Source organism: Malus domestica, chromosome 11, assembly GCF_042453785.1.
Source record: "Malus domestica chromosome 11, GDT2T_hap1".
Classification (NCBI taxonomy): domain Eukaryota; kingdom Viridiplantae; phylum Streptophyta; class Magnoliopsida; order Rosales; family Rosaceae; genus Malus; species Malus domestica.
Genome location: NC_091671.1, coordinates 7,123,247 through 7,145,861, shown reverse-complemented (window position 1 = coordinate 7,145,861; position 22,615 = coordinate 7,123,247). Strand labels below are relative to the sequence as shown.

General features: G+C 37.5%; 3 protein-coding genes, 2 long non-coding RNA genes and 1 pseudogene across 10 annotated transcripts in view; 2 read left to right on the top strand and 4 right to left on the bottom strand.

The window, feature by feature from the left end:
- Positions 1-17,865, bottom strand: part of LOC103429901 (probable disease resistance protein At4g27220) — a 32,237-nt gene extending 14,372 nt beyond the window's left edge. The window contains exons 1-4 of the mRNA XM_070807679.1: positions 17,676-17,865; positions 17,443-17,558; positions 16,778-16,884; positions 13,110-14,126 (exon numbers count right to left, since the gene is read on the bottom strand). Coding sequence (XP_070663780.1) covers positions 13,110-14,043 — 934 coding nt within the window. The 5' untranslated portion in view covers positions 14,044-14,126; positions 16,778-16,884; positions 17,443-17,558; positions 17,676-17,865. The remainder of the gene's footprint in view (positions 1-13,109; positions 14,127-16,777; positions 16,885-17,442; positions 17,559-17,675) is intronic.
- The window catches only part of LOC103447465 (uncharacterized), a 62,183-nt gene that overhangs the window by 30,899 nt on the left and 8,669 nt on the right, over positions 1-22,615 (top strand). The window lies entirely within an intron of this gene.
- On the top strand, positions 68-10,846 carry LOC114819471 (uncharacterized). Of its 2 annotated transcripts, XR_011572900.1 has the most exons (4): positions 69-419; positions 9,843-10,057; positions 10,152-10,407; positions 10,560-10,846. It is a non-coding gene; the product is annotated as an uncharacterized lncRNA (long non-coding RNA). The 2 variants fall into 2 exon arrangements; XR_003766640.2 differs by having other exon boundaries at positions 68-419; positions 9,843-10,407.
- Positions 1,911-3,819, bottom strand: LOC103447467 (uncharacterized). 2 transcript variants are annotated; one of them, XR_011572902.1, is made up of 3 exons: positions 3,493-3,819; positions 3,303-3,398; positions 1,911-2,171 (listed from the first exon to the last, which is right to left on the bottom strand). It is a non-coding gene; the product is annotated as an uncharacterized lncRNA (long non-coding RNA). The 2 variants fall into 2 exon arrangements; XR_003766639.2 differs by having other exon boundaries at positions 3,303-3,382.
- Positions 9,211-11,878, bottom strand: LOC139189211 (putative disease resistance protein At4g19050). The gene is made up of 5 exons (XM_070807685.1): positions 11,379-11,878; positions 10,554-11,285; positions 9,820-10,463; positions 9,432-9,507; positions 9,211-9,329 (listed from the first exon to the last, which is right to left on the bottom strand). Exons 1-4 carry the CDS (start codon positions 11,853-11,855, stop codon positions 9,462-9,464), a joined length of 1,899 nt encoding a protein of 632 aa, XP_070663786.1. The 5' UTR covers positions 11,856-11,878; the 3' UTR covers positions 9,211-9,329; positions 9,432-9,461.
- Positions 20,122-20,662, bottom strand: LOC103412841 (18.5 kDa class I heat shock protein-like; annotated as a pseudogene).

Genomic DNA, 22,615 nt, shown 5'->3' with positions numbered 1-22,615 from the left:
GTGTTCCGTCCCATCTTACATACCAAACGCACTTTTAGTGATAAATAATATGGTTTATTCTATATAAAAAAATGTGGAAAAGAATTAAGATCCAAAAAGTGGGAGAAACCCATTGTCTCTCCTCGCTCCCTCTTCTCTTTCACACGCTGCAACAGCGGCCCAAGCCGACGACTGCCAACGCAACAGCTCTGTCGTCCACAGGTCACCAAAGGCTGTCAAACTACACATCCTGAATGCTCTTGCCGTCCTGTATCCAATCCCCAAGTTCGTTTCTATAAATTCGTAGGCGGTTTTCCGCAATTTCCAATTTAAGAAACGGTGACCCAGGGTTTTCCATCCAACTTCCGGCCAATATCGCAGTAATTGGACCTCGACCTAAGACGTAGAAATGATCCTCTTCTCGTGGGCTGTTCTCCAATGTAAGTTCTTTTTCCGAATTTTCAACTTTCAGTTTTGGGATTAATTCTTGATTTCGAATTGTATTCGATTTTCTGTATGAATGTCGGAGATGAGACTTATGGTAATTGTTGTATCTCTGAAGTTGTTGAAACCCTAACGATTACGTTCCAGGTTGATAGTTGAAGCATGTCTATAACATGGTGTGGGATTGAACTCTGTAGAACCTTGTAATGTTGTGAATAGGCAATGAATGAACTCTGTTGCATAGGAATTATAAAATTCATGGAAAGAATGTGAAAATGTGGAACGAAATTAGAAAATGGGGGCCAAAATCATGTTATGATGAAGACAATAGCTTAGCCCGATTCCTTGTTTATTCTAGTTGTATTCAGCAGCTTTGGTTTTGAATTGCCTGCTGTCCAGTAGATGTTTAAGACTTAATGTGGAGGAAACTCTCTCTTGAAGTTGCTTGAACTTACCTATTTGGTAGACAAGGCTCCTCAAGGGAGAGCTAGCCGGAAGTGTGAGTGGACATTTATTTAAGAAATGTTTTTTCTTTATCAAATATTAAGCATGCCTAGATAAATATGATTTCCGTAACGTTTAGGGGAAAACCAGATTTTATGAATTAATATCAGACATTATAGTGAATGATCATATTATTCAGCTTACATTAGTTGCGGCTAGCTAGTGTATCATAATATTATTTAGCTTACATGTGTATGATCAATATTACACGTATCATTCTACAAACATGTCATTCATCTTACACGTGTATGGTATTACAATCATGTCGTAATCCTCACACATTTTGAAAAGGGAAAAACTAAACCAAAAGCAATCCTAATTTCATGTATATACCAAAAGCAACTAAGGAGTTTAAAAGGAAATAAATAAGACGGATGAAATCCCTAGTATCGTATCATTATATTACTAATATGCAATGAAATCATGACATTAAATATTGTGTTCAATCCGATATAAGTTATTAGGTGTATTTTAGGCATCCAAAAATACAAAATTGTGCAAAAGTCAAACTTAATTAAGAAAATTTCTGAGTTGGAGCCTTGTTATTAAGTTTTTGCTAGGAGAATATACTATGGTGGGTTTTAGTTAAAGAAAATTGAACTTTGAGGGTACAATCATATTTTCAATTGATCATTTTAGTGCATGTGTATTTTTATTTTATCATTATTATTTTACAGTATGCAAATTTTGAATAGTTTACATTTCACCATTGCATCACAGAAGCGATTTCAAACTTTCTATGTAGCATGATAAAAATAACACATGCATTTGTATGGTTCCCAAACTCACTGTCACATGATATTTTATTTGTTCATTTCTACTAGCTACCCCAATCCATATTTTTTTTTTCGGTTTAGAAAATAATAAAAATTTGATTATAAGGGGGATTAGCTCACTTTTAGTTGATTATTTTTTAATAGGTGATGGTTTCCTTAGGTTTCTTAGTATTGGAGCTCAGCTGAAATATAGTATATGGTGGGTACTAGAATGTAAAATCAACACTTTTATTTCTTGGACAGGCAGAGTAAAAACAAACGTCTAAAACAACAAATATTGGAATGAAATAGTTTTCGAGAAATATGTAGTACCTGTATTGTAAGTCAACACAATACAACTGTCCAGAGTAAAAGTGAAATTATGAAATTTATGCCTTGTTCAACACCAAATCATATGCTTGGAATTGGAAGTGGTGCTTCACAAACTTTGACACACCCCAACTGAAGTCAAGGCGTACTAGCCGACACCTGGAAATTGACGAAAGTCATAAAGTATAGATGATGAGCAAAAATTTGAATAAATAAAACCGAAGCTTATAAGTAATTTAAACCAGTAGTGAGGGTGTGCTGTGCAGAATGTACCCGTACTACATAAATGTAAATTTAGAGCATATATAAGTGTAGTTATATAAAGATTATTCACATTCTAGGTAGGAAAGATAATCTTACAAACTACAGGATTAAGAATTACAACATTGATTGGTGTGGATGCCAGAACCGGGGAATATCGACAGTTGAATGTCACCAGGTTAATTTAAAAATTCAAATACTTGGTACTTTATAAGTTAAGAGTAAATTTTAGTAATGATCCCTCAACTTTAACTCAATCAGAACAATGATCTCTAAATTAAAAATTCATTATCATTGGTCCTTCAACTTATCAAAACGTGCAACTATAATCCCTCAACTAAAAATACATTACCAATAGTCTCTCAACTTTAATCAAACTAGAGAGATAGTCCCTTAACTTTAATTCAATTGGAGAAATGGTCCCTCTAACTTTAAGTCAATTGTAGCAATGGTCTTTCCAACATAACTCATTTTGACCAAATTTTGATGAAGTTAAAGAAAATGATCATAGCTACACATTTTGATGAGTTAAGGGAGCTACACATTTTGATGAGTTAAGGGACCAATAGTAATAGATTTTTAATTGAAAGACCATTGCTCCTATTTTACTAAAGTTGAGGGACAATTGCTTAAATTTACTCTATAAGTTATTAGCAGTTTGTAAAAAATAAAAGTTATTAGTTATGATCACATTAAGTATGACATTCCCTAGTTTAAGTTAGATATGTGATGTTACCTTTCCTGAACATGATCGGGTCTTTTACTGGTTACGATTTCAAAGGAACTTTATTTCATATCTTTTTCTTTCTATTTAGGCCACTCTCACAAATTTCACTGTGTTTTAGGAATGATATGCAATTATGTGTTTTAGTTGTTTTAGAACTGCGTTTTTTCATCTACTTTTTACCAGGTTCCGGTCGCGGAGTCGCCGGATTATGCAGTTTATCACCGGTTTTCTGGGAAATTTTTAAATCATCATAACTTCCACATATCTCAACTAAATTGAGTGATTCAGAATGGAAAGGATACCTCGGAATGAGATGAACAGATTGGTACCCATAGCAACGGCTAACTCGCCGTGATTTAGCCAAAAACACGCCGGAAGGTCCCTGAAATCGACGGGAACTGAGGACAATTTCAAAAGGCCATAACTTGCTCATTTCTCAACCATTTTTTACGTTCTTTATATGGAAATGAAGCACAAGGAACAAGTTTATACCTCTTGGAACTCCAAAAAGCAGACGTACATGTACTGAAATTGGCCTGAAAGTCTCCGCAAAAAAACCCAAAGCTTCGAAGCCGGGTGTATTCGAGTTGGGGATTGCGTCAAACTTGACCCAGGGACGTTAGGGAGTTGTGTGGTGGCTTCCAACTCTTCCAATACGGTGTGGAGCGGTCGGAAAAGTGTCGGGAACTTCGTCGGGAAGTTTCTTTCTCGTCGGAGCTTCGAACTAGAGCCTCTAGTTTTGGTTTCCTACGAAACGGAGCTCGGGTTCGAGCTCGCGAGGTCAAGAGGGTGGACGTGGTGGTGGTTTGAGCGTTGATTTCATGCCATTTCTCTTTCTGGGTTTCACGAATGTCAGCTCCCGAGACAACCCACCACCGCCTTTTGGCCACCAGAGGCAGCGGTGCGTCAGACTCGGATGACTCTGACGACATCCAGTGCTGTTCAGTGGAGAGAGCGGGGTTTCGGAGGTGAAGAAGGTGGTGCATTTGAGTAAAGTTAGAGAAATTGCAGGATTTGCCACTTGGGTTTGGAGGGAGGTGGTGGGACCGACCTTGCCTCTGGGGTCCCGATTGACTTGGGGTGTTCTTGCAAGGGGGATTTGGGTGCTGCTTATAAGCAATGTGCTGAGACTTGGTTCAAGACCACGGGAGATACTTGAGTACAAAATTTTTCAGAGTTTAATTCATTATTTTCTTTGACTTTTGTTTCTGCTTGAAATTATGAACACCCATTTGCTGGATTGTGAATGTTTATTATGCTTGCGTGTTTAATGATGGTCCGAAAACTTTAGGATTATGTTTTATTCTGTTTCTGCATTGAAGTGCAAGCACATGGATGTAATTGGTTTCCGGAATCGCTCTTTCACTTTTGATGTGGCATTTACATTAGTGGAAAGTACGAGGTCCAATGCAAGCTAAAGGAAGTGTGTCTGTATACAAGAATTGAGCTCCTACGTCGAAAAGTACATATCTTGTGTGCCATGTATCTTTTCTGTATGCTTCTAATGAATATGAAAATGTTTAAATTTGCATATGAATTAGTAAATGATGATAAGCATTTGAAAATGTTTAAATTATGCATATGAATTAGTAAACGAATGCCTACTGACGCTCCGATTAGAAGATGCGACTATGGGACAGAGGTTCAGGGCCGAAGGGGTAGAGGAAGACCTAGGAAAACTTTGGAAGAGACTCTAAGAAAAGACTTAGAGTACTTGGATCTAACGAAGGACATGACACAGGACCGAGCACAATGGCGTTCTAAGATTCATATAGCCGATCCCACTCAGTGACTTGGATTTTCCAAGTCTCAAACCGAGAAGTTTTCCTCACTCGGGAAATTAAGGGAACACTACCCCAACCTACATGCTCCACTCAGAAAGCTTCAACATACAAGCTTCAACAAAAGAAAATTCAAAGAACTTAGCGAAGAAGGTTTTGGTGTATTTAACACAATACGTTGAAATGAAGGAAAACTTATTTATTGATATCCCCGATAAGCTACAAATATGTACATATACATGAGTCAAAATAAACAAACAAGAGGGAGCCTTCACAAGGGTTACTTAGGAGAAGTCTCAGCAGTCGGTAGAGCCCTAGAAAGAGAAGGCACCGGAGGGGGATCATTCGGAGCCTCAGTACTGGACAGAACCCTAGAAGGAGGAGGCATCAGAGGTTGATCATTTGGAGCTTCATTACGCGGTACAGCCCCAGAAGACGAAGGCAATAAATGCCTTTGGAACAAACCCACAAATCTCTGATGATCAAGTAAAACCTGACCATCAGTTTCCTTCATCTGGTCAAGCTTTCTCTTCATGTTTGTAGCATAGTCATGTGCGAGCCGGTGCAACTGTTTATTCTCATGCTTGAGCCCTCTAATCTCCTGTTTGAGACTCATCACCTCAGCCGCCAATGATTCAACTTGGCGGGTTCGAGCAAATAGGCGTTGGGCCATATTAGACACAAAACCTGCACACTGAACACTGAGAGCCAGCGAATCCTTAACAGCTAACTCATCAGACCGTTTGGAAAGTAGTCTGTTATCTTTGGGAGTGAGAAGGTTCCTGGCCACCACCGCAGCAGTCATATCATTCTTCATCACGGAATCCCCAACGGTAAGAGGACCAGTAGGGGAGACGAAGGATGAGCGCCATATGTTGTCTGGAGAAAGCGGGGCTGCCTCTTCAACAAGGTTCAAGTCAAAACGACGGTCGGAGGGGCCAAACATTTTCAAAGGTGTTGAAGAGAGAAGAGGTTGGACAAATCAAGATCTTAGAAGTGCAAGAATGGAGCTTCTACTGGTGGAGATTCAAGTGTGCTTTGGAACTTAATGCCAGCCCCTATAAAAATCTGCACTCGACAGAGCTTTAGAAATCGAAGAGGCGCCTGCTCAGAAATCGAAGAGGCGTTTGCTTTCTCAAAAGTTGGGCTGCTTAGAGACCACGAGGGTTGATCTCAGAAATCGAAGAGGCGTTTGCTTTCTCAAAAGTTAGGCTGCTCAAAGACCACGAAGGCCGATCTCAGAAATCGAAGAGGCGCTCGCTTTCTCAAAAGCTGGGCTCCTCAGAGACCACGAGTGCCGATCTCAGAAATCGAAGAGGCACCTACTTTTCCAGCCTTGTCAGCACCTGTCACACGCACACTCAGCTTTGCGGAAATTATGGGCATTCTGTCGAAGACTTCTGAGGAAGTAGAAAACACATGAATCTTACTGTTCAATCACCCACTTCCCACACGCAACAATAGCTCATGGGTACCACATATAACTTTGCCAAAGTTCTCTGCCAAAATTGAGCACGTAAAGCTTGCAGCTCCCACTACATCGCTCTGGCCAAGAAAGGTAAAAGAATAGCAAAGAAACAGCACTAACAAGTTTAGACCCATAAATTTTGAAGGTCTAGCTACCATATTATTACCCACAAGGGTAAAGGAACAGTACCACTGCTGGATAATTGGAAAGTTCCTGTGTGTCAATCTCTGTGCTTCGTGGCAAGGTAGACTAGCAAACATGCCCAACCTTTACTCACACTCGAGAAAACACTACCAATAAGATTGCTTGCTCCAAAATCGAAGAGGCACCGTCCTCCGAATCTCGAGAGCCAGACTCCCAACATGACTACTTTCTCAAAAATCGAAGAGAGGGTAAAGGAACAGTACCATTGCTGGATAATTGGAAAATCCCTGTGTGTCAACCTCTGTGCTTCGTGGCAAGGTAGACTAGCAAACATGCCCAACCTTTACTCACATTCGAGAAAACACTCCCAACAAGATTGCTTGCTCCAAAATCGAAGAGGCACCGCCCTCCGAATCTCGAGAGCCAGACTCCCAACATGATTACTTTCTCAAAAATCGAAGTGACACTGCTCCCCAAATCTCGAGAGCCAGACCCCCAGCATGATTGCTTTCTTAAAAATCGAAGATGCATCGTTCTCCGAATCAATCGAAGAGACGCTCGATTTCTCAAAAGCTGGGCTGCTCAGAGACCACGAGGGCCGATCTCAGAAATCGAAGAGACACCTACTTTTCTAGCCTTATCAGCACCTGTCACACACACACTCAGCTTTGCGAAAATTATGGGCATTCTGTCGAAGACTTCTCGAGAGCCAGATACCACAGACCACTTTTTCAAAGTGCTCTGACAGAGTTAAAACATGTGAAGCTGGCAGCTCCCACTACCGTGCTATGACCAAGCAGGGTAAAGGAATAGCATTACTACTTGTTGTTAGGGAGACTCCTATATATGTCGACCTCCATCCCCAACGGACAGGCAGACCTGCAAAAATGCTCAACCCTTCCTCATATCTGAGAGGGCACTCCCAACGAAGCCTTTCGAAATATTCAGCTTTCTTTCCCCCCGATAATACCTCTGCAAACAAGCTATACTAGAGCAAGAATATCTCATATCATCAAGATTAAAAGCAAGAGTATCCCATATCATGCTTTTTCCCTGTCTTTTCCTTTGGCCTTGTTTTTACCTGCAAGACAAGGAGAAAGAGAGTAATCAGTCAGCACTTGGAATCAAGCTTCCAGCCAGGAACTGACTGCCTGGAACCCCTTACCTGATTACTTACCTGACATTGCTCTCGAGTACTCATCTTCAACATCTTATGTTTCCAGGGAAGATACCGCATCTGCTTGAGGAACAGATAGGGCAAGTGCGAAGGATACAAGGAAGCATGTGGAGACAAGCGTAACAGCACACGTTCCGATACATCCATTACTCTGTCAAAAGCAAAAGTATCCCATATCAGCAGGGTCGAACGTACTCTAGATTTGATGGACTTGTTTTGACCCTCAAATTCTTCAGTCGGCTCTGGAGGAAACCAGAAAACCCTCCAGCTCAGTTCAAGAATAAGCCTGTGGAAAGTTACTTCTTCAAAAGCAAAAGTATCCCATATCATCTCTTCTCATTTTTCTTCTCTTTATCCTTCATGCTGCTGCAAGATGGGGAGAAGGTGAACAATCAGCCGGAGCTCTGATTGCTTACCTTGTCTGTCACCTCTTTCAGTAGATCCCCTAGCTCGGCGACTTGGGGGACTCCTACTACATGGTTTGTATCGCGCTTGACCAAGCCTGAAACTACAAGTAAGCTTCAAGTGAAATTGATACATTACCTTGTGCATCTCCACCAGTTAAAGATACCACCCCTGGATGGAGGAAGAGTACTTCCAGAGAAGATGCCACATCTACCTATGAGACAGATAAGGCAAGTCAAGACGATACCACACTCCGATACTTAGAAGTTTCGTGATTACGAGATCATTCTCTCACAATATTTCCGAATGTCATTTGTACTAAATCATTCACTTGTACTCACTAAAGGAGAGTTTGAACCTATGTACTTGTGTAAACCCTTCACAATTAATGAGAACTCTTCTATTCCGTGGACGTAGCCAATTTGGGTGAACCACGTACATCTTGTGTTTGCTTTCCTATCTCTATTCATTTATATACTTATCCACACTAATGACCGGAGCAATCTAGCGAAGATCACAAAAAGCGACCATTTTTGCTGCCTATGATTTATCTTGCAAGAGAACGGAGAATTAGATGGAGATCTCAACCATAGAATACGAGCTGGATGGATGAAGTGTAAGAGTGCATCCGGCGTGTTATGTGACCGTCGTAGGCCACTGAAGCTCAAGAGAAAATTTTATAGGACGACAATAAGGCCAACGATGTTGTATGGCACAGAATGTTGGACGGTGAAGAATCAACACATACACAAAATGGGTGTAGCGGAGATGAGGATGTTTCGTGGGATGTGTGGGCACACGAGAAAGGATAAGATTGGGCATGAGGATATCTGAGGTAAAGTAGGAGTAGCCGAAATTGAAGGAAAGATGAGAGAAAATCGGTTCCGGTGATTTGGACATGGGCAAAGAAGGCCGACTGACGCTCCGGTTCGAAGATGTGACTACGGGACAGAGGTTCAGGGCCGAAGGGGTAGAGGAAGACCTAGGAAAACTTTGGAAGAGACTCTAAGAAAAGACTTAGAGTACTTGGATCTAACGGAGGACATGACACAAAACCGAGCGCAATGGTGTTCTAGGATTCATATAGCCGACCCCACTTAGTGGGAAAATGCTTTGTTGTTGTTGTTGTTGTTGTATTTATTTTTACATAAGCATTTCTCATTTCTTCGGGCAAATAAACAAACATTAATAATGCGAACTTAGATACAAACATTAATAATGAGAACTTAGATAAATGTCATTGACGATGTATTTTTGGAATGAAAGTCTGGTGCAACAAATGACATTTTATTGGTTTGTACATATGAGATGGTAAACGAATTGTTGAAGCCACAACCTTCTTTGAATTGTTGTCCTGCATGCATTGGAGAATATTAGAAATCACTGAAACTCAAATAAGTTGAAACGGTTATGCTTATTGTATATGTGTTTCCGAAAATAGCAGTTTTTACTAAACCTAGAAGAAGTTGAAGATGTGCTTGATCGATTAATTGTGTTCATCCTTCCTGTCGATTTCATCATCTTCACCCTTCCTGTGTTAGAAATAAAAGACAGATATTTTCTTGAGATATAATTGAGTTTTCAAAAGAAGAAAAACATATCTAAATACACTCTAGTGTGCACATACGCACATACATATATATATATATACACACACACACACACACACACATACACACATACATATTTATGTGTGTGTATGTGTATTTTTGACTAAATTTTGATTACACTTTCGTCAAACTAAATCTGAACTGTTGATTATGCTTTGCCTAAATTTGTTGTCGAAATTTTTGTGCTGTTTGCCATAAATGATTGGAAATTAAAAACCTTATATTAAAGCATACCTTGTGACGTAAATATTCCTTAGAGTGGCATTGAGGTCCCCCTTCCATTCAGCCACTCCCAACGCGGTGCGTACTTGCAATCGGGGATGTGTGCCGGTAAGTTTAGGAGCTAATAGGCTTAAGTTTTGCACGTCAGTAACCTTCAATAACTCCAAAGACGGCAACTTCAAAGTATAAGCTTCACCACAAAAATACTTGAGTTTTGGCAGCCTTAAAAGCTTGATGGACTTCACTTTAGGTAATGTAATTATTTCAGCTGTTTCTTCTTCTGCGGCAATGATTTCTTCCATCTGCTCACACTTCTGAACTTCTATGTTCTCTACACTCACAAGAAGTTTGACTATGGACGATGAAAACAAGTATTTCAACTGGTTGCAATAATAGACCCGCAGCGATTTCAAGTTTCCGAAGCTGCTTCCCGTAAACATCGGTTGTGAACTACCCGTCTCCCAAACACGCGTTAAACTTGGCAATGTATATAACTGCAAGGAACTCAATTTATTGAATGCTTCAACAGAGTGACTACTTTCTTCATGCTTCGGTCCCTTGAGTTGGAAAATCACTTCCATCGAATTACAGTCACTTACAGTAAGATTTTCGAGATTATCATCATCATTTGAGTCTTCAAGATTAGTTGGTGTAATCTAGAAAATTAAACACGATCAACAAGATGATACAATACTAATTAAAAGTTGTACTTATAGAGGTTAATTGAACCTGATTTAAAAGCTTACCTCCAGGTTAATTGGACGTGGCAATATTTCAATGGGGCGGTGGGCGTTTGGTCTTGAGTATGGTGCGCATCCACATCCAGCAGGGCACCAATTCGATGAACGTGTTGGAGAAGTGCTGAAATCATGACTTGTTGAATCCTTCTTCAAGTTATTCACCAATGTCTTCAAATTTTCACATTTGTTCACGTGCATATTTTTTATGGATGACCATAGAAATGTAAATCCCTCTGGACAAAGACTTGTGAGACGAGGCAGGTATTGTAGTTCAAATGTGTTCAGTTTCGGAAACAAAATCATGTGTTTTGTCGCCTCTTCTTCATTTTGCTCTTTGATTCTAACTATAGTTTCCATGTCCGGACATCTAGATATCTTTACCTCTTCAAGATTCAAAAGTTCTCGGGCAATTAAATGCGAGAACACATATTTTAGACCACAACATTCTCTTATATCCAAACATCTCAAATTTCGGAAGCCCTGAAATCCAGATGGAATGTTTTTCCACAAATGTGTAAACGAACAAAAAATTATCTCCAACCCACGTAACTGGGGAAAAGTTGGAGCTGTCTGCCCATCCATAACTACATGGATTTTAAGATCAAATAGCACGCCTTCAAACTCCATAAATCCCAATCTCACCTTTTCTAAACTTGGAAACCATGAAATGCACGTTGATGGAAATATTGCTTTTTCAAATATGCCTGCAGATTGATGCTCAACCCTTGCCGTTTTTTCCTGAAAAAGAAAAATAATTATCAGTTAAATAATTTCAAATTTCCACATATCGGCTGCCTCCTCATCTCATAGAGATTGGAGAGTGGGACATACCTCTTCTTGGTTGGAGTATAGCTTGTTGGCTTGGAAGAAACCAACCAAACTCCCTAGACCCTCGAGAGTCAAATTGGTTAATTTATGGAAAGATATTATATCGGCTTCCTCCTCATGTTCTCTCCCTTGCTTTGACACAATTTCTTCCATTTGATCACATCCATAAATGTTTAATTCCTGGAGTTGTACCAAGTTTCTTGCTACTGATAATGAAAAGACATATTTTAAGACACCACAAAATTTCAATTGAATGATTCTTAGGTTGGTCAAAAACCCACTTGTTCCATTTGCAAGATACTCGATATGTGGACAATACCGAAGATCCAAATCTTTCAAATCTTGAAATCCTTCTTGGTCTAAATCAGTGAGGACAGAGAAATTCTTAACTTTGCGCAAAGTCAAATTTTTAGATTTTTTCAACAAAAGTCTAACTGCTTGACTCTCCTCCAACTCCCTTGCATCACTTTTTTCAATCATCAAACAATTTTCGAATGCATAAGTTGTCCTAAAAAATTCTTTGACTGCTTCTGTCCATCTTGCAAGGCATATACCGAATCTTATTGTTGGGCTTTTCAAAGACTATGTCTTTTGGCAACAAGTGGATGACATTGGGTATATTTATGGCTAGAACCTTCAAATGATGAGACAGAGACATCACCTCAGAAATGCTTGCCATCCCCTTTTCTTCTCTTCCTCTTCCAATTTCCCATTTATTAAAGCTACAATGCATATACAGTTCTTCAAGTCTACATAAGCTGGATAAGATACCATGTGGAATCACCTCAAGTTTCCGACAGTCTGTCGTATCTAACAACCTTAACTGTTTAAGTCGTCCAATTTCCCTCGGCAACTCACGCATGGAATCACATTCCCGAAAGCTGAGGATTTCTAAATTCTCCAAACTCCCAATAACATCAGTAGACGTGCCATCAAAATTAGACCCATCTAGGCACAAGGTCCGCAGATTCTTCAGTAATCCTAGTGATCTTGATGAGCCTAGGTCTTCCATTTCCATTCCCACCAAAGCTAAAACCTTCAGTTCTTTCATCGCCTTACAAATGTTGTCCATGCTACCTTCTGAAAAACGTCCTTCCATCGTCTGTAGAAGCTCAAGTTTTGGGCATTTCAAACCATGTTGAATCTCCAATTCGCCAACAAGTGAGATGGTAGTGTAATGGTCATATGTAGCTAAATTTGGCCACCCTTTATTTTCAGCATCACTTCTTATCAAAAATCCATGTGGATCTCTTGAAGCAATCCATATGGCAACATCGCGAACTACGTCATGCATTTTTGTAGCCTCACTCTTGCCACTATCGAGCAACAAAAACCTTCTTTTTAGTTGGCCAACCAAATAATGCACTCTATTTCTTGCATCTTCCAAAGTAAAGATGTTGCTAAAATATCCTCGACCCCACCCATATCGAATCAAATACTCAATTGGAATATCATAATCTTCTGGAAATAAACAACAAAGTAAAAGACATGACCTGGCTTCATCACTCTCCAATCTATCATAACTCCATTTTATGCTAGAATAAACTTTGTCATTCACTCCAGGGATGTTCACTGGGGTAGATTTTCGCAGCTGATTAAGGGCATCATCCCATTCACACTTGTTTTTCTTTTCTAGGGCTTTTCCAACAGTTACAATTGCAATAGGTAAACCTCCACATTCCTTCAATACATCTTTTGTAGTGGAACGTAAATAAGGATCATTGAAGGATTCACCTACCATTTCTCGAAAGAGCTCCTGTGATTCTTCTGGTGTTAAAATCGGGACAGCAATAATTTGTTGACTTCCCATCCTGTTGCAGACTTCCGAATCTCGTGATGTCAACAAAACTTTGCACCCTTCATGATCATCTCCACAAGGGAGTCCTATAGCCTCAAAATTAAGCTCTGTCCAGACATCATCTAATACAATCAGGATCCTCTTTATTTCCATGAGTCTCCCACGTAGCTTTAGTGCTCTTCCGGGCTCTGATTCCTCCTCAAATTTCAAACCTATTTTGTCTGCAATTTCCGACTGGATCATCCTAATACTTGGACTTTGAGACACAGTTGCCATTACAATTTTATCAAACAAGTCTAGTTTTGCCAATCTTACGATGATTTCTTTCACCATTATGGTTTTACCCACACCCCCCATTCCACAAATCCCGATCATTCGTACTCGTTCCCTCTTCAAACCCTCTATCACCTTATTCATGTATGCCATTCTGGACTTGAAATCCTTAAAACCTTTCTTGAATGTTGACCATATCTCTGGTGAAGGTGCAGGATGGGCCATATTTTCAAATGCTCCTTCGTTTTGGAGCTGAAGAACTTCTTGTTTAATCTTATAGGCTCTCCGACTCAAGCTCCATCGATACACACATCGCCTTTTCTTGTTAATTTCATCCTCAAACTGCAACACTTTTTTGACCATGTCGTCGTTCACATTCTTTAGCCAACTCTGAACATCAGGTTTGATGATTTCACCATTCCTTTTGGCAGCATCTACCAATCTTTGCACTCCATCATTCTTGTCAAAAAGCTTTTTTATCTCACCCCTAAGACTTTCAAGGTTGGAATGGTAATTAACCAAATAGCCAAACTCTGTTCCTATTGGTGTGACCAAGGACTCTCCAATTTTTGAGGCAATTGCAATTATAATTTCCATTTCCTTCTGAAATCAAAGACAACAACCGGAATGCTTCTCCTTGTTGGTGGCTTTTGTAAGTCCCGCGCTCAGTGCTCTGATGCCTAAACCAAAGAAGCACCCCAGCACAACATTAATAATCATATATTTTTGTCCTGTTTAAATCTAAGTTGTATTATCACTTAGTATTGCAGTTTAGTGATATTTTTATTTACTTGTAAGTGAGAGGTTTTATGTTCGATTCTCGTCAAATGCGAATTTGAATCACATTATTATAAGCTCATTGTCAAGCTTACACGATACAGCAAACAACGTGATATATCGGGTTTTTTCAATTCTTTTATTTCTTTATATTTTTGTTTTATTGGTTTTTTCATTCATCCTCATCCCATTACCATAGACCCCACACCTCCTCTAGTTTTTATTTTTTTATTTTTTATTTTTTCCAGCAACCCTCATGGTTCGTTTCAAAATTCAAGCCTCCTTCCTCCATCGCCCACTATTTATGACAGTTTTGAGCCCACCCAGAAAACTTATCTATTGTTTTCTCTATCTTTATCTTTTGTTTGAGTTTTGTGTAGATCTTTGTTATTTTTCCTCTATGACTCATACTTTAAGGCTTAAGGCCATCTCCAACCGATGGTTGGCAAGATGGCTCGTTTTAGCCCTCTAGCCCTCCAAGATTCTTCAAGATATTAATATTTTAATGAACAGTACAGGGTCATATTTGCCTCCGTCTCCAACCGAGGGCCAGATGGCTCGTTTTAGCCCTGTCACAAAAAACCGTCTTCAACCGAAGACCATAGGGCCAAACATAATTTATTATTTAAAGACTACAACTTAAATTCAACCCATTTAAAAACCGTCTCCATTTAAGTTTCATGTTGTATAATTTTTATGTTGGTTAATGTTATGTAATGTTGTTTCATATTGTTTAATGTTGTTTCATGTTACTTAATTTAATTTAATGTTGTATAATGGCTTAGGAAGTTATAGGAAAAAAATGGAATTTAAAAAAAATATGAAACAAATTTTGTGAAATAGAAGTTATAGGGAAAAAATGGAATTTAAAAAAAAATATGAAATAAATTTTGTGAAATAGAAGTTATAGGAAAAAATAGAAGTTATATGAAAATTTTTGTAAATAAAAAATAATAATAAAACTGTAAAATAAATAAATAAATAAATCAAATGCAACGTCTAGTAGCCGTTGCATTTGAATTTTTTCTTAAGAAATCATGTCGGTTATAACCGACAGGAATACATGCTATTATTTAGTATAAATGTATTCATGTCGGTTATAACCGACAGGAATAACAAAACATTAAAAAAAAATAGCCAGCCCCGGGCTGGCTGGCTGCATGCAGCCAACCCTCCAGCCCTCCAGCCCTCTCCGATTCCGTGGGGCCCTCCCAGATTCCAGAGCCCTTTGGCCTAGCCCTCGGTTGGAGACGGTTTTCGGGCTATTTTCGACCTTCTGGCCCTCTGAACCCTTCGGTTGGAGATGGCCTAAGCATCACTTAGTTCAAACCCGAAACGATATGAAGCCTTGCCACAAAGTCGCACCTGATGCTTATCAAATGATCTCTTTGTTATAATTTCTTCGTAAAAAATATTTTTTCTCCTAAAATTAAAATATAATTTTACCTTCAAGACAATGAAAATGGTGGATGTTTATATTTTATGTATACATTTTAGTGAGAGAATTATTTTGTATATATCGTTGATTGGTACATTTAGTTTTAGTGTTGGTACGTTTAATTCTAGTTTATGGTACGTTTGATTCTAGTTTTGGTTATTTTAATTTTAATTTTTGGCACATGTCATTGGTTGATAACTTAATAATATGTGTCTTTGTTTTGGATTAATAAAAATAATAAATTTGGTTTGAAGAAGGCTAGATTTCGGAACTACTTTTTGAATAAATTGGTGGATCAATGGCACTTCATGTAATTTTGAATTTCAAAAAGAAGGACATTTTAGAAAACGTGGCACCAAAATTGTAGAAAATAGTTTAATAAAAAAGTCTAAATGCTAGGGATGTTGCACCTAGATCAAAATTCCCCTTACTTATATCTATATATTTGAAATAATTGTAAATTAAATCTTGGACCAATTCACATTCTTCATCTTTAAGTAGGTACTTTAATCTACATAAAATAATTTCCCCATATCAATATGTGAAATGTAGGTAAAATAAACTTGAACCAAATCACATCCCTTATGTTGTAGGTAAATTATTTTGCATGTATTATTACATACATTAAGCACATTTTATTGTTATTATATATGTGTAGTAAAATAATTTACCCATATTTATATAGAATATAATTAAATAATTTTGAAAAAAAATAACATTCTTATATTTTGTTGGTAACTAATGCTCCCATATTTTGAAAACGGAAAAATTAAACCAAAAAAAAAATCCTAATTTATGCAAATTTGAAAAGCAACTAGGGAATTTAAAAAGGAAAAAAAATAAAATAAAACAAATGAAAACCGTAGAATCATATACTTTTATTATTAATATGCAATGAAATCATGATATTAAAATTTGTTTTTAATCTGACATAAGTTACTAGGGATATTTTAAACATCTAAAAATACAAAATTGTGTGAAGTCAAAACCTAATCAATAAAATTGTTGAGCTGAATCCTGAAATAGAATATCTGGTGGGCACTAGATTGTAAAACTAACATTTTAGTTTCTTAGTCAAGCAAGATAAAAACAAAGTTTTCGAGAAGTACTACATACCTGTATCGTAAATCAACGCAATGCAATTGTCCAACAGAGTAAAATTGAAATTTTGAAATCTATGCCTTGTTCAGCAACAAATCATATGTCTGGTACTGGTAGTGGTGCTTCACGAATTTGCAAGAAAATTTGAATGATGAATGTTAGCATGCACAAGGAGGAAAGATGATGCACATCAATGCATATATATGAACAGATAACTTCAATGGGGAAGAGTTAATAAGAGCTTTCTAACAATATAAATAGGAGAAGTGAAAAAAATATATATATGTAAAAACCCGAAGGCCCTTTTTTTTTCTCAAGAGGTAAAGTCAATGAGTTTTTGTTAGGAAAATATACTATGATGAGTTTTAGTTAAAGAAAATTGAATTTCAAGGGGTAAAGTCATATTTTCAATTGACGGTTTCACTGCATGTGTATATTTATTTACTCATTATTATTTTACAGCATACAAATTTCTAATAGTTTACATTTCACCACCATATAGCAGACATGATTTAAAACTTTTTGTATTGAGTGAGAAAACTAAAAATTAGATTATAAGGGGGGGGGGATTAGCTCAATTTCAGTTGACGTGGATGAACATCAAAATGCATAAACATATAGTACAAACACCTAAAACAACAAATATTGAAAAGAAATGAAGTTTCTAAGAACATACGTACCTGTATTGTAATCAACCAAATGCAACTAACCGGTAGGGAAAAAAATGAAATTGTGAAATCTATGCCTTGTTCAACAACAATATGTCTGCTGCTGGATCTGGTACTTCACGAATTTTCTAGAAAATATATTGTAAAACCAACACTTTTGTTTCTTAGTCACACATGGGTAAAAATAAACACCTAAAACAACAAATATTGAAAAGAAATAAAGTTTCCAAGCTGTACATACGTACCTGTATTGTAAATCAACCCAATGCAACAGTTCACTAGAGTAAAAGTGAAATTCTAAAATCTATGCCTTATTCAACAACAACTCATGTGTCTGGTACTGACATTGTTACTTCACGAATTTGCTAGAAAATATGAATGTTGAATGGTATCATGCACAAGGAGGACATATTATGTTACCTCAGCAATGCAATGAGCAGATAACTTCAATGGGGAAAGGTTAATAAGAGTTCTCTAACAATATAAATAGAGAAGCAAAAAAAATATATTTAACGAGCATTACCTCAAGAGGAGGTGATTCTGAAGTAAGGTATTTTCATTCTTTTTTAACAAGAAAAAGACAAAGGGAAAGAGAATGAGATGCATTGCTTTCGAACCCACTTTGTATTTCTCTTTATCAAGAAAAAAGTGAAAAAGATTTGGATACTTTGCTTACGAACCATATGGTACTTTCTTTAACAAAAAAAGAAGAAGGATAAAGTGAAAGAAAAATTGGATGCATTGCTTCCCAACCCCACATTCTCAAGGCACAATACATGGCTTGAGCCATCCTCATTCGTTCGAGGCATCACATTATTTTACGGTACAAACATCACAATTAGAATTGGTAATCTATTTCGAACAATAGTAGGGCTACTATTAGTCGTAGCATATAAATTCTATACAAATTTGTTTGAAAGTGTTTTTTTAAGAAACTCCTTCAAAAGCATACTATTGTCTCCAATTCGCCTTCCTGCGAAGAAAGCATATTAAGAGCTGCTCACAATTAGGGATGGGCAACGGTTATGCCGGGTGGGCAATCGCGGTTATTTACCCATAACCGTTTATGCTCATACCCGCATAACCGTTTACCCGTTGGGTAATTGCTTAAACGGTTATACTCATACCCATAACCATTTATAAACGGTTAACCATACCCATAACCGCATATCCATTTAACCGTAACCGTTTAATACCCGTTTACCCATTTACCATTTTTAACTCATTTATCTTTTTATTTTTTTACCGTTACCCATTTTTCACCCGTCTACATATTTTTTAACAACTTGGAAATTTAAAAAAAAATTGTTATAATTTTTATTTTTTGTGACAATTAAACACCGTTATAGGTACATTCATCATCCATTTCCGTATTTTAAATTTTTAAGTCCTTATAACATTCCAATAATTGAAATAATTACCGGAAAAGACACAACGACGGGCACCGTTACGTGGATTATTTATATGCCAACGTAACGAGAGCAATCCATTTTCCATTCTCTCCCCTAGAAAAATAAAGATTTTTAGGGAATAGAACAAATAAGAAACACAGACAACAGGAAATATATAACTTGTACGGTAACTACGTGTAGAAAAGAACTTGAAGATGTTGAACAATATTGAAGGAAGGGTAAAGAAAATGTAGGGGATCAATAGCCCTGTAAGAATGTTCGATTTCCAGTTTGTTCGATCCAAGATCAACATATAGCTACAGTAAACACATGAAAAAATCTAATGCATGCATACTGCAAGGGAAATGATTTCAGTGCGCTCCCGTTTATTTTTCTCACTTAAATTTCTTTTGATTTACTCAATTTAAGGATAAAAATACTGCACGGATTATCGTTTATTACTTTTTAATTAATTAAAACAGCGCTATATAAATCACATTATAGTCAATAGCATTGATCTAAGTTTTGTCTAGTAGAGAACATATTTTGTGTTAATTTTATATATATAAAATAAATGGGTAAACGGTTACCCGTTTATAACCGCGGTTAATATCCATAACCGCCCATTTACACTTTGCGGGTAAACGGTTATACCCATAACTGTTTATTTATCTAAACGGTTACCCATAACCGTAACCATTTAATTTAAATTGGCGGGTAATCACGGTTACCCATAACCAATGGGTATTTGCCCAACCCTACTCACAATTGAGGGAAGGACATCCTAACCAACAAATCTCAAAGCCATTTTTTTTTAAATCTCAATTGTACGCCATGGGTCTTGCCTTTTGCTGCCTAGAAATCCTTTCTCCAGTTTTAGAAGCTTGGTTAAAACTTTTCATTCAAACTGATCCAATCAGAGCTTTAAAATCTAAAAACTCACAAAAATGTTTTGCGCATGGAAAGTGAGACGGAGGAGAGAGAAGACGGGATGTAGGTGTAGAGAGACGAAGAGGGAGAAGTGAGAAAGGGGCTTGGCAATGGTATGATACCCCGTGAAAAAATATAGAGTGAAATGACAAGTAACAGAAAAATAATATAAATGTCACATTCGAACATGAAACCTAATGAACTTTACCAAAAAATTTAAATCTAAATTTTTACTACAAAAGTTGTTTTCCGATTATCCTCATTTAAAATTTTTATTATTTTCAAACGCATAAATCCAAATTTGTATCAAATTAACTACACACAAGTCATTATTTTACAAACAATTACACAAATCACTCTTTTTTGGGCACTCTATTTCATAATCTTATTTCCTAAGAACACAACATTCATAATCTTATTATTTCACTATTAATTAACCATTGATTTCAACGGCTTTGACGTCAGGCTTCTTCACCTCTGTCTTTGGTACGATCACACTCAGAACTCCATTCTCCATGGCAGCCTTAATCTGATCGACCTTTGCATTCTCCGGAAGCTGAAATCTTTCAAGAACTTACCTCTGCTCCTTACCACTCTATGCCACTTGTTGTGTTTGTCCTCCTTCTCCACATTCTTCTCTTCGCTGATCTGAAGCACCTTGTTGTCTTCCACCTCCACCTTCACCTCATCATTCTTCAGCCCCAAAATGTCCGTTTTGAACACGTGGGTTTCGGGGGTCTCCTTCCAGTTGACTGTAGTGTCCATAAAAGCCGATTTTCCCGAGAAAAATCAGGGAATGCAGAGAGTGATGAGGAGGAAGGGAATGGGAAATCCTTGAAAGGGTCACACAAGTTGAGGGAGAATTGGTCGAAGATGCTGTTGCCTTGTTGAGAGGTGGGGATAAGCAACATTTTGAAGAAAAAAAATGATAAATTATACAAAACTACTTTAAATATGGGTCGAACCACAATCTCATACTTCATGTATTAAACATTACAATATCATACATCAACTTCTAAATTCGTTGCAATGTCACACCTTCATTAAATTTTCTATCAGTTTGACTGCTAAATGATGACTTGGCAATAATAGGACCCACTCATAATTTAAAAATTAAATAAGTCAAGAATTTTTAATCTGAAAAAATTAAAGTTATTAAAAACCCCATCTCTCCTTCTGTCTCTCTTGTTGCTTCTTGATGGTTGTCTGCAGCGAGTCTTCTGTCATCGAAACCACCTCGAGATCCGGCTACCGTATGAGCTTCCCGCCCGCGATTCCTGGACCTGACGATGATCGAGACTTTTCCAATCCTCGTCTATCCATCGTCAATGTTCTAAAGATCGGCAAGGGAGCTCTCGAGTGCATCATGAGAATTTGAAGCTGCATAATCGCCATCGCCATTGCTGATGTGGTTGTCTCTGCTAGTGGAATCGAGTACCTAGGAATTTTGGAGTAGTGGAAGGTGTTGTTCTGGGGAGGGGAGATGAGATCTTTTCGGTGAGGTAGTCTGCGAGTCTTCTCTATTCCCTTATCTCCTTCGTCTGCGCGTAGTCTCCACCGATGCCCAAAAATCATTGTACCCATAACATCATGGGTTTAAATTAAAAATTAAATCTTAATTTTCTCTAGTAGAGAAATAGTCTAGTGTTTTGGTCCAATGGCTATGAAGGTTTCGTGGGATTTGAATCCCACTCCGGGAACTCGTAAATCTATTGGGATTTTAAGGGTTTGTAAATTTTGATTTGTGAGGTTTGGGAATCGCGTCCTGCTTGTAATTGCCGGATCCACATTCAATGCATGTTTTTGGGATAAAAAATCAGGTCTGCACTCTCTTGTGATTTTTCGACTTGGGTTTTGAATTTTTTTCTGGAAAAAATTATATGCTTTGGTTTGTTTGGTTGCTCGGAAAATGTGGGGGGGGGGGGGGGTAACGGAGGGATGCGGCTGAGAGAGTTTTTTTTTTAATTGATTTTAATTGTAAATAAAAAATTATTAATTTATTATTAATTGATTAATTTTTTATTCCAATTATCAAAAGAGTGAGCTCCATTCCTGGCATCTCATCATTTAACAATTAAAATTAATAGAATATTTAAAGGAATTCATATAACATTGTAATGTTTGAACATGATATATAAGATTGTAGTTGGATTCATAATTGAGATAATTTTTTATAATTTATTAAAAAAACCTAAAAAACAAAAAACTTGATGTGGTTTTGTTTGGCTGCCTTGGGAATCAAATTGGAGTCAGTAGGGAGAGTTCTTGCTTGGCTTCACTGGTTGGTGAAGGGCGTGGGGTTAGTGACGTATTTATGAGGAGTCAAAGACGTTTCTGGAAAATTTCAGGTACCGTAAAACTAGAAAGAGCATGAAACCCAACAGCTCAATGAAGGCAAAACAGAAGTTGCTAGAAACTTCGTGAATGAAAAAGAATTGGGCTTCGACCAAAAAAAAAAAAGGGGGATAGAAGAGAGAAAAGAATTCCGCTAAAGACTAAACTAGCTTTACTGTCGGTGCGGGCGTGCAGATGTTCTTTTTTTATTTATTTATTTATTATCAATTTGGCCTATAGATTTCAGTTTGTTTTTCACATTTGTACTTAATATTTATGAGCTAGAACTTTGATCAGCCATTGGTAATTGGCTAGGTATAAGATTGATTCTTCCAATCTTATGGTGCACAATAAAATGCTTTATTTCATTCTTATGGCGTATAGAACCTTACTGACTGGGCTCTGTGGATGATTTTTCTTTTTAGGCTTAGATCCTTTTATGTGTGTTTTACAATATTTTATGTATTATTTTGTACACTATTAATTTCTCATCCAAAGTTAACTCCATACACTATTTCTTTATGAAAAAC